This window comes from Salmo trutta, chromosome 12 (genome assembly GCF_901001165.1).
Source record: "Salmo trutta chromosome 12, fSalTru1.1, whole genome shotgun sequence".
NCBI lineage: Eukaryota > Metazoa > Chordata > Actinopteri > Salmoniformes > Salmonidae > Salmo > Salmo trutta.
In genome coordinates this window covers 27405633-27423717 of record NC_042968.1, presented here as the reverse complement: position 1 = coordinate 27423717, position 18085 = coordinate 27405633, and the positions used below count along the sequence as shown (strand labels likewise).

The following is an 18085-nucleotide window of genomic DNA, read 5'->3' as shown; positions in this document are numbered from 1 at the left end:
GACCGGTCCCGAAACCCTCTGTCTTTCAAAGGCTTGATGTGATGGATTTAGAAGACTCATCGTCACTGTCTAGACCAGGGTAACTCTCTCTGTCACTCATTTTACATTTTAATCCATGTTTCACCAGAGTGAAATTAGAAACGAAGTGAATGGGAAGAATTGGGGTGTCCGGGCTGTATGCCTATGCAGATTGCAGACCACGTTTCGTTCAAATGTAAAAATAATGCATAATTATATTATTGATGATGGCCAGAATAGGCCTTATAAATTACATCAAAGTGAACAACAACGTTCTAAAACTGTCGCTAAATTAGCCAATTTAGGCGTACAATGTGTCATGACGCATAGTATTTGAATATTTGGTGATAGAAAATATGAATTTTTGTTTTGAACTAGTGCGCTAAAACAGGCTGCATTGTTACTTTCTGTGTAACGCCTCACAAAACTAGAGCAGGGGACGTATCGCCAGGAAGACCACGTGGACAGTTGATGGAACGGTTGATGACATTGGAGGCATATTTTGCTTTTCAACAGCTGCATTTAATTTAACACACCATTGCACATCCTGCAATACAATACCTGTTCATTTGAGCTCCGCATCCTCTCTCCCTCGCTGCTCTCTCTCCCCCTCCTCTTCGGGATTTTATAGCTGGCTAGATTCCCCAATATTTACAAGATCTCGACGCTAAATTATCCTTGCAGAGAGCCCGGTGCGGGACCGACGATGAGATCCCTGCCCCCCGTGCCTGTTTTCCCTTTGACGGTCACATCTGGTCCCCTGATAGAGAGTTATTCGTACAGTGCATCAGCTTCCGGATTCTTTTATTACAGTCAGAATACCTGACTCCGTCCTGATCTCGGTGCTCGGTGATTTGGTTAGTGATTTGTCTTAGAAAAGTAAACAAGGAAAGGAGGTGTAGGATAATATCGGATTTTTTTGTCTTGTAAATATGACATTTATTGATATAGCAGTTTATGATTATAGTTTGACTAATGATACCTGCCCATTTAATCAGTCGTAGATTTAGCTCCATACACTTTGATGTAGAATGGAAGTTATTTCATATTTCGTTTGTAACCTTAAGTTACAAAACTATGCAGGAAAAAAGTTTTCTTTAGATTTATTAACACGAATTTAATAATATATGTTAAACCATAACTATAGTTGGTTCAATCTCTATCCAGAAGCACCATATTTAAAATAAATAAATAATGATTATAATAAACTATAATGAACTAATAATAATAATAGCAATAATTATAACGGTACAATTACCACAACATAGAGAACAATTTGTTTGTTTAATTTGTTTATTTCAACCATATTAAATAATTCCTAATTCTTCATACAACCAATATATACAATTTTCAAATGCATGTAATAGTGGATGGATATTATGGTTTTTATTCGAAGAGCTGGAATTACTTAAATTCAATCAAACTTTGAACTGGTGGAGCTTCAAACATGAGTTATATGCCTATATACAATGTGTGGCTATAGTTCACTATATCACTGTTGTGCATGTAGGGGTAATGAAGTGTTTGATGTGATACAGTGTGCTTGTTTTCACTCAGCCTCAAGGTGGATAAACTACTCTGATTGCAGTAGCGTATAGTCTATGTCCTTGATGACAGTCCAAAGCTCTGAAATGCTGCAATGCACCAAGGAAAATGTGTTGAAAACAATGGTCTTTTTAATTTCAGGAATATTTCCTTTTAATGTATATATCATTTTAATTCAGCTAATTAAAGAAAGATCAAATCTTCAGAGAGGCTTGAGAGCCCAGATACTAGGGAGCAAACCATCAATGATTGCTAATTACATAATCATAAAAAAGAACCCAGCCTTAACTCGAGAGCCCGGCCAGGGATTTAGGAGAATGGAAAATGGTGGGATAAGCATGTGGAGCAGCTCCCCTTGTGTAATCAAAGGAGAGAAAAAGGATGCAATAAGGAGAAATAATGAAATAGACACATGCTTTTAGTTGTGTAACAAACCCTCAGTGAGTGGTCCTAGTGATGTGTGGTGGAGGAGGGTCTTTTTCCCCAGGCGTGCAGCAGGCAACAGCCCTACTAGGTTTGGTTAAGTATTGATTGAGCTGTGCAGCATTACAGAAACACTTGAATCTCAGGTGGCAGGAATGTGTAGAATTGATCTCTTCCACTGTGCCTCCCAGTAGTGGCTTTCTGCTTCACAACACAGCACCACAGGAAGACTGGGGTGAAACATGGTGAAACACAATCTCTACAGGCTGAGTGGGGCTGCCCCTAGTCTGCCCATGTGGCTCTCTGACAGACAGGCTTTTGGAGTGTGTCTCCATGCCACTGTCCAGTGTGTTAGAATAAGATGAATACACACTTTTTAATCCACACACATGCACATGTGCATCTTCCATAACGTTCTTATGGAAGATCTAGATCTGTCTCGTTTCCACCACTACGGGTATTGATGTTTGTTTTGCAGCCTTTATAACATGTTGTTTTAGTGTTGTTGTCTAATGGACCTAACTGGTTTAAGGTGGTAATGTCTGAAGGGGAGGATGGGACACATCAGCAAAGTAACTTTATTGTCCCTTTAGTTTTAGTTTCTCTACAGTAAAGTCTGTGCTCTGTAATTAGCAAATGTATAACTTGTAATTTGCCATATTTTTTTTGTTTGTTGCAATTTTAGTTATGAAAGTATAAACAGCAAGGGAGCAATCACCTCTTTAATTATATAATCCATCAGACATATTTTATGGACTTGAACTCATGCAGTGTACCTTCCATACAGTCCTTACCCAACCTCCCAGTGAAATCTGGATTATGCTCCACAGACCTGTGTACTCCAAAGCCCCCCTTCTTCACTGTCCCGTCCTGGGCTGTCAGTCCTGCCGAGTCGATACAAACTGTGGCCTGGGGCCTGTTGGTGTGGAGAGCCTGGTATGGTGTGGAACCGGGACTCCCCACTGAGTCTCTGGCCTGGCTCTGGGTGATCTAAGACCTGCTGAGAACAATGGTGGCCACGCTGAGCCACGCTCCACGGCCCCAAGACACACGACCACCGAGCCACACCTGCATCGCAGCCTACACCTGTCAATCAATACCAGCCAGGTGACAGGCCTGCAGCTAAGGGGCTCTAAAAGGAGCTTCCTAGAATGACTCTCAAGTGAGTGTCAAGTTTCAGGTATTTTTTATCATGTAATATACACTTTAAAAATTCATTGTAATTCATACTCATCATTGAGTGAACAGATTAGTGAATAAAAAGAAAAGTCATATTCTCTATGACTATCAGCTCATTAGAGTATGCTTTCAAATCTCTTCTATTGTCCTCTTCAGCTCCAGTATGTCACCCCCTCTCTTCTCCTCTGATGGTTCTCATGGATTTGGTTTCCTGTGGAACAAACAAAGACAGTCTACAGCGTGTACACAGCTGGTTGGGAGACAAGACTTCCAGATTGTGAGTACAAACATTAAGCAGGATTTCTTTGCCCTGTGTTACACTCACAGTTATCACAGAAGAGCAATAAAAGTCTTCCAAGGAAATATCCACTGTCCACCCAGTTCTAACACTTCTCATTTACCCTTCGTGTTTGTTCTGCATTTAAGTAATCCTCTTGGGCTCATGTAGTTGTAAAATATAGTATTTGCATAGTTTATTTTAATGGTGGAGCGATTCTGGGGACTATCCAAACGTGAAGGTCATTTAGCTTGCAGTTCATCCGCTCTCTTTCCTTTTGTGTGGTGAGAAAGAGAGATTGCATTTCATGACCTATTGTGTCCGGGGAGTCCCCAGACAAACAGGTGGGAGCTCTAATGTGGGGTCCTCTTGGGGAGGGCAGGAAGACTGGGTTAGTCAGACCAGACTGGAGGAGAGGAGGGACTGGGAGGCTCTTTGGGTATTCTTTAATAAGCCACTCATGCATAGCACAGCCACCACAATGCTCTGTTTCCCCATCGTCCATCCAAAAGTATCCTTCAGGGATGCTAATGGCTGTAATGTACAGTAAGGGCTTGTCTTACCCACAAGGCCTCTGTTGTCTCTCTCCCTCCTGTTTATCATCACCAGTGAAATTGCAGGGCCGTTTTAGGAGGGGTTTATGGCAAGGAGAGACATTTAACTTCTTTGTGATGCTAATTCTTAAAAATGTGCTGTCTGGGTTTGTGTCTTTCAAGCCAGGTAGGTTTATAAGACTGGGATTTTTGAGGAGAAACAACCTGGTTTTATTTATAAAGGGAAAATGGTATTCAGGCTTTCTTTATGATCTCTCCAATCTGCGTTTTTAATTTAATGTACGTTTGCTTCCATTGTAAGATATGTCACATGTACGTTTGTTTTATACCGTAGAACGGAGACAGATCATCTTTCTTTTCTTTAAGAGACTAGCTCTTTGAGATTAAGTAGGCTGATTGTGTCCCTTTCACCGTCAGAATTACGGTTGGTAACCCTAGACACCACTGTCTGCTAGAGGGCTTAGACACACACAGGCTCGTTGACACTCTCTGTTAATGTCATCTCACAGATTAGATTTCCTCATCACCATCTAACCTTAAGTCCCACAACCCTCGACAATCATTTTTACTTTCCTGTTTTTCACAGTGCCAAAGCATGCCAGCAAGGCAGTGGTTCGATGTATCAAAGCTATGGTTTCAAAACAGAGATAACGAATAGGAAATTGTAAAATATTATGACAGGATGGCTTCGATGTTCGCGCAGAAGACTTCAGTCACTTGTCAGGTGTGTTTGATACCATTGACACTTGACCAAGATACTTGAGTTTATTGAATGTGTCATTTTCTGCCTGGAAGTGAAGAGGGTACCTGTGCAGTGGTACGCCCCTACAAGCACATCACACGGTGACAGCTGATGCGCTAGTACAACCCTGAAGCTATTGAAGTTTGGTCAAAACAGAACATGTTCTAGTGTTTTGTGTTGTCCTCCTGTATGTACACTGAACAAAAATATAAACACAAGATGTGAAGTGTCGGTCCCATGATTCATGAGCTGAAATAAAAGATCCCAGAAATGTTCCATACGCACAAAATATTATTTCTCTCACGTTTTGTGCACAAATTTGTTTACATCCCTGTACATCCCTGCATTTCTCCTTTGCCAAGATAATCCATCCACCTGACAAGTGTGGCATATCAAGAAGCTGATTAAACAGCATGATCATTACACAGGTTCACCTTGTGCTGGGGGCAATAAAAGGCCACTCTAAAATGTGCAGTTTTGCCACACAACGCAATACCACAGGCCGGTAGCCTAGCGGTTAAGAGTGTTGGTCACTAACTGAAAGGTTGCTGTTTTGAATCCCTGAGCTTACTAGGTGAAAAACCTGTCGATGTGCCCTTGAAAAAGGCACTTAACCCTAGTTGCTCTGGATAAGAGCATCTGCTAACTGACTAAAATGTACTTCCCCAGTGAAAAGTGTAACTGAGTATTGGAAAATGTATTTGGTCTGTATGGCCAGGTTAGTCCATAACACCTGTGATGAGCTGGACATATCCCACATCCTGTTGGTTAATGTTTAATCAATCAGAGAAGGGACTAAAATTGTCCTGTTTATTTTTTACCACTGCCTGAACTTAATCAAAGGCAGGAGGTTTTAAACATACACACATTCATTACTTTAATTCAGCTAATGTTTTTAAGACCAGGTTTAGGAAAATGTTACAGCCTATGTAATTATTTGTGGAGCTAGTTTCTTCAAGTATGAGATATTAGAGAGATGTTTGTATTGTAATAGTGTAGAGAGATGTTTGTATTGTGATAGTGTGGAGAGATGTTTGTTTTGTGATAGTGTAGAGAGATGTTTGTTTTGTGATAGTGTGGAGAGATGTTTGTTTTGTGATAGTGTAGAGAGATGTTTGTATTGTGATAGTGTGGAGAGATGTTTGTTTTGTGATAGTGTAGAGAGATGTTTGTTTTGTGATAGTGTAGAGAGATGTTTGTATTGTCATAGTGTAGAGAGATGTTTGTATTGTGATAGTGTGGAGAGATGTTTGTATTGTGATAGTGTAGAGAGATGTTTGTTTTGTGATTGTGTAGAGAGATGTTTGTATTGTGATAGTGTAGAGAGATGTTTGTATTGTAATAGTGTAGAGAGATGTTTGTATTGTAATAGTGTAGAGAGATGTTTGTATTGTAATAGTGTAGAGAGATGTTTGTATTGTGATAGTGTAGAGAGATGTTTGTATTGTGATAGTGTAGAGAGATGTTTGTATTGTGATAGTGTAGAGAGATGTTTGTATTGTGATAGTGTAGAGAGATGCTTGTATTGTAATAGTGTATTTCGGCTGGATCATGATGATACACCAGCATACACTATGGCATGATGAGACTACACCTCATACACTATGGCATGATGAGACTACACCTCATACACTATGGCATGATGAGACTACACCTCATACACTATGGCATGATGAGACTACACCTCATACACTATGGCATGATGAGACTACACCTCATACAGTATGTCATGATGAGACTACACCTTATACAGTATGGCATGATGAGACTACACCTCATACAGTATGCCATGATGAGACTACATCTCATACACTATGGCATGATGAGACTACACCTCATACACTATGGCATGATGAGACTACACCTCATACACTATGGCATGATGAGACTACACCTTATACAGTATGGCATGATAAGACTAAACCTCATACACTATGGCATGATGAGACTACACCTCATACACTATAGCATGATGAGACTACACCTCATACAGTATGCCATGATGAGACTACACCTCATACACTATGGCATGATGAGACTACACCTTATACAGTATGGCATGATGAGACTACACCTCATACAGTATGCCATGATGAGACTACATCTCATACAGTATGGCATGATGAGACTACACCTCATACAGTATAGCATGATGAGACTACACCTTATACAGTATGCCATGATGAGACTACACCTCATACACTATAGCATGATGAGACTACACCTCATACACTATGGCATGATGAGGCTACACCTCATACAGTATGGCATGATGAGACTACACCTCATACACTATGGCATGAGACTACACCTTATACAGTATGGCATGATGAGACTACACCTCATACAGTATGCCATGATGAGACTACATCTCATACACTATGGCATGATGAGACTACACCTCATACACTATGGCATGATGAGACTACACCTCATACACTATGGCATGATGAGACTACACCTCATACACTATGGCATGATGAGACTACACCTCATACAGTATGTCATGATGAGACTACACCTTATACAGTATGGCATGATGAGACTACACCTCATACAGTATGCCATGATGAGACTACATCTCATACACTATGGCATGATGAGACTACACCTCATACAGTATGGCATGATAAGACTAAACCTCATACAGTATAGCATGATGAGACTACACCTTATACAGTATGCCATGATGAGACTACACCTCATACACTATAGCATGATGAGACTACACCTCATACACTATGGCATGATGAGGCTACACCTCATACAGTATGGCATGATGAGACTACACCTCATACACTATGGCATGATGAGACTACACCTTATACAGTATGGCATGATGAGACTACACCTCATACAGTATGCCATGATGAGACTACATCTCATACACTATGGCATGATGAGACTACACCTCATACACTATGGCATGATGAGACTACACCTCATACACTATGGCATGATGAGACTACACCTCATACACTATGGCATGATGAGACTACACCTCATACAGTATGTCATGATGAGACTACACCTTATACAGTATGGCATGATGAGACTACACCTCATACAGTATGCCATGATGAGACTACATCTCATACACTATGGCATGATGAGACTACACCTCATACACTATGGCATGATGAGACTACACCTCATACACTATGGCATGATGAGACTACACCTTATACAGTATGGCATGATAAGACTAAACCTCATACACTATGGCATGATGAGACTACACCTCATACACTATAGCATGATGAGACTACACCTCATACAGTATGCCATGATGAGACTACACCTCATACACTATGGCATGATGAGACTACACCTTATACAGTATGGCATGATGAGACTACACCTCATACAGTATGCCATGATGAGACTACATCTCATACAGTATGGCATGATGAGACTACACCTCATACAGTATAGCATGATGAGACTACACCTTATACAGTATGCCATGATGAGACTACACCTCATACACTATAGCATGATGAGACTACACCTCATACACTATGGCATGATGAGGCTACACCTCATACAGTATGGCATGATGAGACTACACCTCATACACTATGGCATGATGAGACTACACCTTATACAGTATGGCATGATGAGACTACACCTCATACAGTATGCCATGATGAGACTACATCTCATACACTATGGCATGATGAGACTACACCTCATACACTATGGCATGATGAGACTACACCTCATACACTATGGCATGATGAGACTACACCTTATACAGTATGGCATGATAAGACTAAACCTCATACACTATGGCATGATGAGACTACACCTCATACACTATAGCATGATGAGACTACACCTCATACAGTATAGCATGATGAGACTACACCTCATACAGTATGCCATGATGAGACTACACCTCATACACTATGGCATGATGAGACTACACCTTATACACTATGGCATGATGAGACTACACCTTATACAGTATGCCATGATGAGACTACACCTCATACACTATAGCATGATGAGACTACACCTCATACACTATGGCATGATGAGACTACACCTCATACAGTATGCCATGATGAGACTACATCTCATACACTATGGCATGATGAGACTACACCTCATACACTATAGCATGATGAGACTACACCTCATACACTATGGCATGATGAGACTACACCTCATACACTATGGCATGATGAGGCTACACCTCATACACTATGGCATGATGAGACTACACCTTATACAGTATGGCATGATAAGACTAAACCTCATACACTATGGCATGATGAGACTACACCTCATACACTATAGCATGATGAGACTACACCTCATACAGTATGCCATGATGAGACTACACCTCATACACTATGGCATGATGAGACTACACCTTATACACTATGGCATGATGAGACTACACCTTATACAGTATGCCATGATGAGACTACACCTCATACACTATAGCATGATGAGACTACACCTCATACACTATGGCATGATGAGACTACACCTCATACACTATGGCATGATGAGGCTACACCTCATACACTATGGCATGATGAGAGTACACCTCATACACTATAGCATGATGAGACTACACCTCATACACTATAGCATGATGAGACTACACCTCATACACTATGGCATGATGAGACTACACCTTATACAGTATGGCATGATGAGACTACACCTCATACACTATGGCATGATGAGACTACACCTCATGCAGTATGGAATGATCAGACAGTTGGTCAGCAATATGGACTCTCTGAAGCCTTGGCCTGTTTACTAAATAATGGCCCATATAAAAACACCAGATTAAATTGACTGACCCTCATATACTTAATTATTGTAGCTACTTGACCAAATCAAATTTTTCAGGATGCTGTGTGTCACAGGCCATCAATATTCCTTTAATCGCTGTTAGTTATTGCTCTACTTTGTTACTGCTGAGGACGCTTGAATGGCCGGTCTCCAGTGGTCAGTTTAGCCCCGGGGGAAGGGCGGCAGGCAGGGGGAATGCTAAATGGTTCTGCAAACAATTTGATTATGCCGTTTAATTCCTGTCATATAGATCTCCCTGGAAGGCCTGCTTGCTGATGCACTCATTTCTCTACTGAGTCTCTCTCTCTCTCTCTCTCTCTCTCTCTCTCTCTCTCTCTCTCTCTCTCTCTCTCTCTCTCTCTCTCTCTCTCTCTCTCTCATCTCTCCTCATTCCTCTCTCCTTTCTCCTCTCTCCTCTCTCCCCCTTTCTGTGTAGTATAGTGCTGAGTCTGACCCGCTGACTGCACCACGCCATACACAAGCCACTGGAATATAGCTGTTTCTCTGTAGACCTGTAGACTCCAGATCAATAGTGACTCCTTCCTCAGAGTTTATGAACCACAGCCCACGTCTGTGTTCCCACTGTCTCCACTGTCCAGCCCCAAATCTCTGCTACACCCACTGTTCACTGCATTCACTGCCCAGCCCCGGAGCTTCACTGCCCAGCCCCGGAGCTTCACTGCCCAGCCCCGGAGCTTCACTGCACAGCCCCGGAGCTTCACTGCCCAGCCCCGGAGCTTCACTGCACAGCCCCGGAGCTTCACTGCCCAGCCCCGGAGCTTCACTGCACAGCCCCGGAGCTTCACTGCACAGCCCCGGAGCTTCACTGCCCAGCCCCGGAGCTTCACTGCACAGCCCCGGAGCTTCACTGCACAGCCCCGGAGCTTCACTGCACAGCCCCGGAGCTTCACTGCACAGCCCCGGAGCTTCACTGCACAGCCCCGGAGCTTCACTGCCCAGCCCCGGAGCTTCACTGCACAGCCCCGGAGCTTCACTGCCCAGCCCCGGAGCTTCACTGCCCAGCCCCGGAGCTTCACTGCACAGCCCCGGAGCTTCACTGCACAGTCCCGGAGCTTCACTGCACAGCCCCGGAGCTTCACTGCACAGCCCCGGAGCTTCACTGCACAGCCCCGGAGCTTCACTGCACAGCCCCGGAGCTTCACTGCACAGCCCCGGAGCTTCACTGCACAGCCCCGGAGCTTCACTGCACAGCCCCGGAGCTTCACTGCCCACCCCAGGAGCTTCACTGCACAGCCCCGGAGCTTCACTGCACAGCCCCGGAGCTTCACTGCCCACCCCAGGAGCTTCACTGCCCACCCCAGGAGCTTCACTGCCCACCCCAGGAGCTTCACTGCCCAGCCCAGGAGCTTCACTGCCCACCCCAGGAGCTTCACTGCCCAGCCCAGGAGCTTCACTGCCCAGCCCAGGAGCTTCACTGCCCAGCCCAGGAGCTTCACTGCCCAGCCCAGGAGCTTCACTGCCCAGCCCAGGAGCTTCACTGCCCAGCCCAGGAGCTTCACTGCCCAGCCCAGAGTCTAAATTAACTCCTGGAACCCTGCTACACCCACTGTCCACTGCCCAGCCCTGGACCTCTAGCCTGGCCCCAGATCTGTTTGTGCTGCACAGCCAAACACCTATTATGCCAAGCAGGATCTAGGATCCCACAGGTTCCCACTGGGTCTAGTTTTTAGACAAAGGCTGGTGAGACCTCTGACTGGTTGCAGTGTAGATACACTGGTATAGGCTAAGCCTCAGTCCCTCCCTGTGTTGAGTTTAAATGTGGCATGGAGAGTTGGGGGTTAACCATTAACATGAAGACAGACTGTCCTTTAGTTTACAGACAGACTGAAAAATGAGGAATGAACACAGAGCTCTCAGGCAGTCACAGTTGCCTAGTTCCCAAAATTAACATTTCAATTCAAAACCAATAATAACGCATTGTGTGTTAGCTGAATGAACTCTAACAGCAAGGGCAAGGCAACACCTCCTGTTCGTTCTTTGTAAATGAAACAGCTCCTTCATCCCAACTCCCTCCGTCCATCTAAAAAGGCCACACAGCTAAGAATACCCAGGAATCATCCTCACTAATATCAAGCTCTGTATGGAGAGGATGTTTCTCCCGACACTCGGGTTCTGCCAAAGACTGCGCTTTCTTTTAGAAAAGGGAAATATTGTGTTTTTGGTGTAACATTATATTTCTTGTCTTTATCTATTTGGGGCTGTGTTTCGTTTAGTTTTGGTCCCAGCTGCATTACCAATGGACCACATCAGCACTGCTTGGTTGTCGTTGGTTACAAGGCAGCTGTAGTGGTTGAGCTAAGTACATGATGTGTGTTTCCATTGCTTACTTCTCTGTGGGTAGTTTTATATGAATAGTTTTATGTCATTCCCGCCTTTTTATTGACTTTTTCAGACAGGTGGTACTTCACTGATTAACAATTTGCTATTTGAAATGTTAGGTAGCAGCAACCACCCAATTGTCCTGTTTCTCTAGTGTATATGAGTCCGTGTGTTTCACTTCATAGACAGCTCTCTGATATGCTCAGTGACAGGTGATCCCCGGCACTCACAAGGGTTACAAATGAACACTCGGTGCAGTTTTTTGGTGCAACTTGGCTCCTGAAAATAGGATTTGGAGCCAAACTGTGAGACCCTGCCAAGAACATGTCACAGTAGGCCTTTGCTACATGGCTCTCCTCTACTCCCTTTTACCAGAGAGCAGATTACCTATCTGGGAGGTGAGGGAAAGGAACATGGAGCAATTTCAAGAGAGAGTAGAGGCTATTTCTATTGAGGCAAGGAAGTCAGAGAGGCTGTCTACTGGCTGTCTGCTCAGAGTGATGCTAGAGGTAAGGTGTGTTCATCCTGAGTGAGCGACTCCTCAGATGGCCTTCAGTAGACTGTTAAGAGCAGACTTTCTCCAGTGTGTTTCACTTCATCTCCATGATTCTGCATAGGCCAGGCCATCCATGGCACCAAACAGAGCAGAGACTCACACAGGATACACAGGATGGCCAATTAAAGAGGATATGATGCATGTACACACACACAGAAACACACTGGAACAGCCGGTACATGATAGAGATATAGTTCACCATACTATACTGTGTAGAATGTGGAGTGCTTAATTTAGGGTTGTGTTGTTTGTCTAGTAGTGATGACATCACCACTGCCTCAACCACAGAGGCGGGCTGCTCCCTCCACTAATAAGACACTGCTGGGACCGGCCACCACCTTAGGTTGTCAATGAGTCTGTCTTGATCTGAGGATTAGGCCGTTCCAATTACAGCCTGGTGCCTGGAGGTTTGTCAGGCATCGATGTAAGCGCCCGTCCTGTCGATGGACCCCGTGCATATTCCAGGACCTTGTTGAGTGACAGGCGCCAGCCTGGGTTTTTATGCCAGAATACACTTACAGTACTGTGTGTGCACGTGTGTGTGTGTGTGTGTGTGTGTGTGTGTGTGTGTGTGTGTGTGTGTGTGTGTGTGTGTGTGTGTGTGTGTGTGTGTGTGTGTGTGTGTGTGTGTGTGTGTGTGTGTGTGTGTGAATGCATGCGTGCCTGTGTGCGAGTGTGTATCCAAGACAAGTATGTAATAGTATGTTTACACATTCATTGTGTGTTCATGCTCATTGGATGTCTCTACTGCATCGTAGTCGACACCCTATCTGTCAGTCCATGCTGTATGGTCTAAACTAGCTGCCCGTGTTCTAGTCTACAGTGTAGAATATATGCTGTGACTCAGTGTAACAGGTTCACCAGCTCAGCCCATAACTTAAATCACCCTCTACTCTCATTGCCTGGGAGGCCAGCAGGGACTTTACACCCACAGAGTGCTGGGTCATGTGCCACATGTTAGATACTTAATATTCACCACCTGGTGTTATTTACATGCCATTAAATGTGAGATGGGAGCTGCTGGCTCGGCGCTGCAACTGAAACATTGTTACTTTGTACACACATCAGTATGAGGTGTAGAATAAGATATGTGTGTGTCAGGGAGAGACATTTCTGTGTCTTGAAGGAGAGTTAATTAAGGCATTTGTTTTTGTAACCATCTCACAAACTTCCAATAACTTTTCCTCCATGTACAGTATTTGATAGCAACATGACTGGTATAGGCCTAGGTGGTGTAATGCTATCCGAGGGAGATGTTAGAAGCCTGTAATTAAATATGAATGGTGTTCTGTTCACTGCCCGGCCAGTTTGTTTGATTGAGTGCTGGCCTGGGAGGAAAAAGCTCGTCAAATCAGTTTGTTCGTGTCATTCTACACCCCTAACAACAGCCCCTGACAGACAGGGAATCTCGGTGTTCCCTTCTGTTTGAATGGGCGGACGGGAATGAAGGAATCACCTGTATTCAAAGTTAATGGATTTGAAATAACCCACGAGGCCTGGGATTTAATGAGAGCTGGATTAACGAAATGAAAAAAGGGGGCCCTCCCTCTGCGTCGGCCTGGCTCACATTGCATAACAACATTTTCAAATTACATGGTGGAGCAGATAATTCACTTATTCTGAGTAATTGGGTGCTGACCAGGGTTAATATGTTTGGTGTCATTAAATGGAAATGTTCTGTTGTAAGTGGAACTGTATGATACATGGAGCTGTTTCAATAGATCTGCTCTGAGCTCTGTTAGAGTTCTCTCTCTCTCTCTGCTGCCGGCTAGCTAGCTGGGGACCTGTTTTATTTGAGGCAACTCAAGCATGAATTCTGCTCTGAGGCAAAAGATCGGGACAGTTATATTCAGTTCTGTTTGGTGCCCGGCTGAATGAAATGACCTTTAAGATAAAGCGAATCTCTTGAACAAGTCAGGTGAAGAAAGGAGAGACAGATGGAGTGAAAGGATCTTTTTAAACACAGCTAGTGTCAGAGGGCTGGTAACCATGGGTAGTTAAAAGACTGTTGGTCACTGTTAACCCCTCTCTGCCATCATCACAATGTTATAGAGGAGGCGCCGGTCCGTGTGGACACTCCTTGTTTTGATACCGCGGGAGATTGACCAGCAGGGAATTACTTCTCTCAATCCCTCATGTTTTCTTTTTCTGTTTAAATATAAACTGTCAGCACAAGGTCTTGATGATCCCTTGCTTACTTGCTAAATGATTTTGTGTGGAAAATGGAACTAACAGGCGAAGCAGGGTTTTCTGTTTTCTGGTGGCCAGTTAATTAACTTGCTCCTTCAACCTCCATTCAGATGGCAACGTCCTGTAATTAGTTCTTCCCATAAAGCAGAGCTATTTTCTTTGGATGGGTCAACTTGAATTCCTCCTAACTCTACTGGAGGAGAATGCCTTCATTGCCGTGGCTTCAGGAGAGGCCTCATAACCTGCATTTTCTCACTGATACACTGAAACACTCTAAAACTTAACCAAATGTGAAAAAATAAGAACCATTAAAAGCCTGAAGAATGTGGTAATACAGTCAGTTCGGGGAACAACAAAACAAGCACTCTGGTTGGTTGGTTCGTTACTGGTTGTCTGGTTGTTGTTGTTGTGCCAGTCTGGTGTCTTTGGGCAGTGCCAACCCCAACTTTCCAACACACTGTTTCACTGCCACTAACAAAAGGCTGACTAACTTTCAGGGACTTTTTTAGAAGTTAATCATGTACCCTCGAGTGGCGCGACACAGAAACACTGGTGTTTCTAAACCTTCCCCTGCAGCTCTGCCCATAATTGGCTCTCCAACTGGCTGCCTCTGCTTCCTGTCAGCGTTATATCTGTGTTCACACCAACACCGGCACAACCGCCCAGCATGCGAAGACATTAGTTCCTCTGGGGACATGGCCGCTGGTTTGATCTCTGGACTGTGAAAGCAAAGTGGCCGGTGTCTAACAATAGGAGTTATGTGCATGGGGAGGATTTTAGAGGCTGCGCTCACATGGGGAGGATTTTAGAGCCTACGCTCATATAGGGAGGATTATAGAGGCTACGCTCGCATGGGGAGGATTTTAGAGGCTGCATTCACTGCCTTGAGTTGGAAGATGGGTATAAAATTTCATTCCTGCCTCACTTGCTGTCTGTGTAGAGCTTATTACTTTGGCCATGTTACATTTTTATATTTCTGTTTTACTTATCAGATTTAGCATTTCAACTAAGGTTATTTTTAGGTAACAGAATTATATATACCGTTTTGAAAAGCATATACTGTATCTCAATTGCTTTATTCTAAATTGTGAGAAGGGTACATTAACTCAGCGGCATCTCTATTTGTTATGAAGTAGCCGGGGTGTTTGTTAATTTGGTGTAAATGTATATATTTCTCAACAGTATGTCAGCCTAGCTTATTTTTTCACCTGTAAAAGCACACCTTCAATTAAGTGTTTTCAAAGCATTATCAAACACCCCTCCGTGTTGTTAAAGCTATGCTTGGAATGAATAATTGCATACAATCTTTTGTTGTGAGCTTGGAAGAACAAGTACACGTTTTCATTTAATGAGCAACTTATCTTAATGAACAGATTGGTCGGTGTATGAGAGGGAGGTAAGCAGCGATGTAGAGTGTAAGAGAATGTGATTTTGATATCGACACATGCACAGGGAATCTGACATCAAAATTGGAAATGTACAGACACTGCTGACACCTCTATGTGTGGAGGGAGGCTCTTCCTGTGCAGCTGTCAAACAACACCTCTGAGTCCCAGCCAGCCAGCCAGCCAGCCAGCCAAGTAGGCAGCCAACCAGCCACCCAAGCAGGCAGGCAGGCAGCACCCATAGAACTCTACAGACTTTCATATCATTATCAGTACCTCTGCCTAGCTAATAATATTGCAATGGAATTTAGACTTGCATGCATTGGAATTTGTTTTGCTAGTTTTCATTAGAAGAAGTTGTGAAATTAGCTTGTTAGCTCATTTTCAGTGTGTGAGATGTCTTGGAAAACACAATTTGGCCTGCTAGCTTGGAGTAATGGAATGGAAAAATGCTAAGTACACGCTTTCGTTAAGTACAACCTTTGAAACATCAATTTGAAACATTTGAATTTGTGGAATTTATTTTCATTTCTCTTGTTTCACTTACCTAAATGAAAAAATGCTCAGGCTTAAAAAAGCCCATTATGAGATTGAAGTTTGACAGGTGATACATTTACCTTTTCTGATTGATGATGAATTTACCAATAGCAGGTCTAATAGCTTTGAACATCATATTGTGTGTTTATTGGTCTTTTGAGGCAGACCAAAAGTCTTCTGACAGATATCTAAGACAGGTACACAGAGAGAAGACTCATGTTGCAGCTGCCTCGCCACATGTTTGTAATGGAAACCCTTTGTAATGCAGAACCACTAGCGGTTCTGGGGGGGGGGGGGGGGCAGTGCCCTGTGATAACAATTTTGGACCCCCTTGTGGCCCCCCTAAATGTGGGGTATGAAATAATTTTTACATAACAAATTTCGTTCTTTTTTTACATCCGTTATTAGACAGTGGCAACAATGATGATTATGAACATGGTCTTTTGCCTGCTAATGCCTGCAATGCAGTGAAGAAAACGATATGACAACAATAACGTCTAATGTAACTGGCCCCTCTAACAGTACAACTGGCCCCAACTTGGCCCCCCCAGTTGAAATGGTCTATAACCGCCACATTGCAGAACCCAACCAGCCCTCTTCACTGTACTGAACATTTCATTTCAATATGACTGAAACGTTTCTCTGACTGTTCTCCCATTCATAGTAAGGTTAGATTTGTTTGGGATTTTTTGTAAACCACACACTGATGAACATCCTGCCTCTAGAACATTTAATTATAACCGTTCTATTTGGTTCACTTTCTGTGCTCTCTTTTTAAAGCAATGTTTGTTTTTGGGCGTCCAAATATATTATTGTAACCATGTTGTTACTGCAATCAGGCATTTTTCATTTGAAATTACTATGTATTTAAATGTAGATTTTTTGTGGATTCAAAATTGATAATCCTTGTAACCGTTCATACTGCAGATGAACCTCTAAATTATTAAGCACTACATGGTTTTATGTAAATATAGTTTTTTTCTGCTTTAAATTTTAGGTATAGATTCTAAAACGTTTTATTACAGTAGTTTAAAGTATTTTTATTTCTTGAATATTTATTTGAACGTTTCTAAATCAATAGAGAAACGTATACTGTAAGTCTATTTGTAATATCATATGCTGATATTTAAAGCTTCTTGTAAATAAATACAAAGTTGTTGATATAAACAAAATTTAATTAATTTACATTCAAACATTTCAAAATCCAACTACACTGACTATAGGGAAAGATGTGAATAGCAGAGAGAGAGGGGAGGGCTCCCTAACATTGTCAGGAGAACATGAACAAGCATCTCGATCATAAATAGCAGTGGGCTGATGCTAAATATTGACCATGTGACTGCAGAGTGGGTTTCTGGTGACAGACTGTAGGCTTTTGTTTTGTTCTGTCAGCATGGGGTTGTAACTGAACTGTAAACAATGTTATTATTTACTGCACTATGCTGCTGCTCAAAGCATTCGACCAACCACCCAACTAGCCCCACCCACCCACCCACCCAGTCACAAGAACAGAGGCTAAGCCAA

At 43.1% G+C, this 18085-nt stretch overlaps 1 protein-coding gene across 1 annotated transcript; it reads left to right on the top strand.

Annotated features, from left to right (window-relative positions):
• The first annotated feature begins 2995 nt into the window (after positions 1-2995).
• LOC115204754 (putative proline-rich protein 21) lies at positions 2996-11092 on the top strand. The gene is made up of 2 exons (XM_029770464.1): positions 2996-3093; positions 10153-11092. Exons 1-2 carry the CDS (start codon positions 2996-2998, stop codon positions 11090-11092), a joined length of 1038 nt encoding a protein of 345 aa, XP_029626324.1.
• Positions 11093-18085: the final 6993 nt, after the last annotated feature.

Excerpts from the sequence above, each read along its gene's own strand:
- LOC115204754 (XM_029770464.1), top strand. The coding sequence starts at position 2,996 with ATGGTGGCCACGCTGAGCCACGCTCCACGGCCCCAAGACACACGACCA. Across the intron at positions 3,094-10,152 it reads TGTCAATCAATACCAGCCAG|CCCCAAATCTCTGCTACACC; the intron begins GTGACAGGCCTG and ends TCCACTGTCCAG.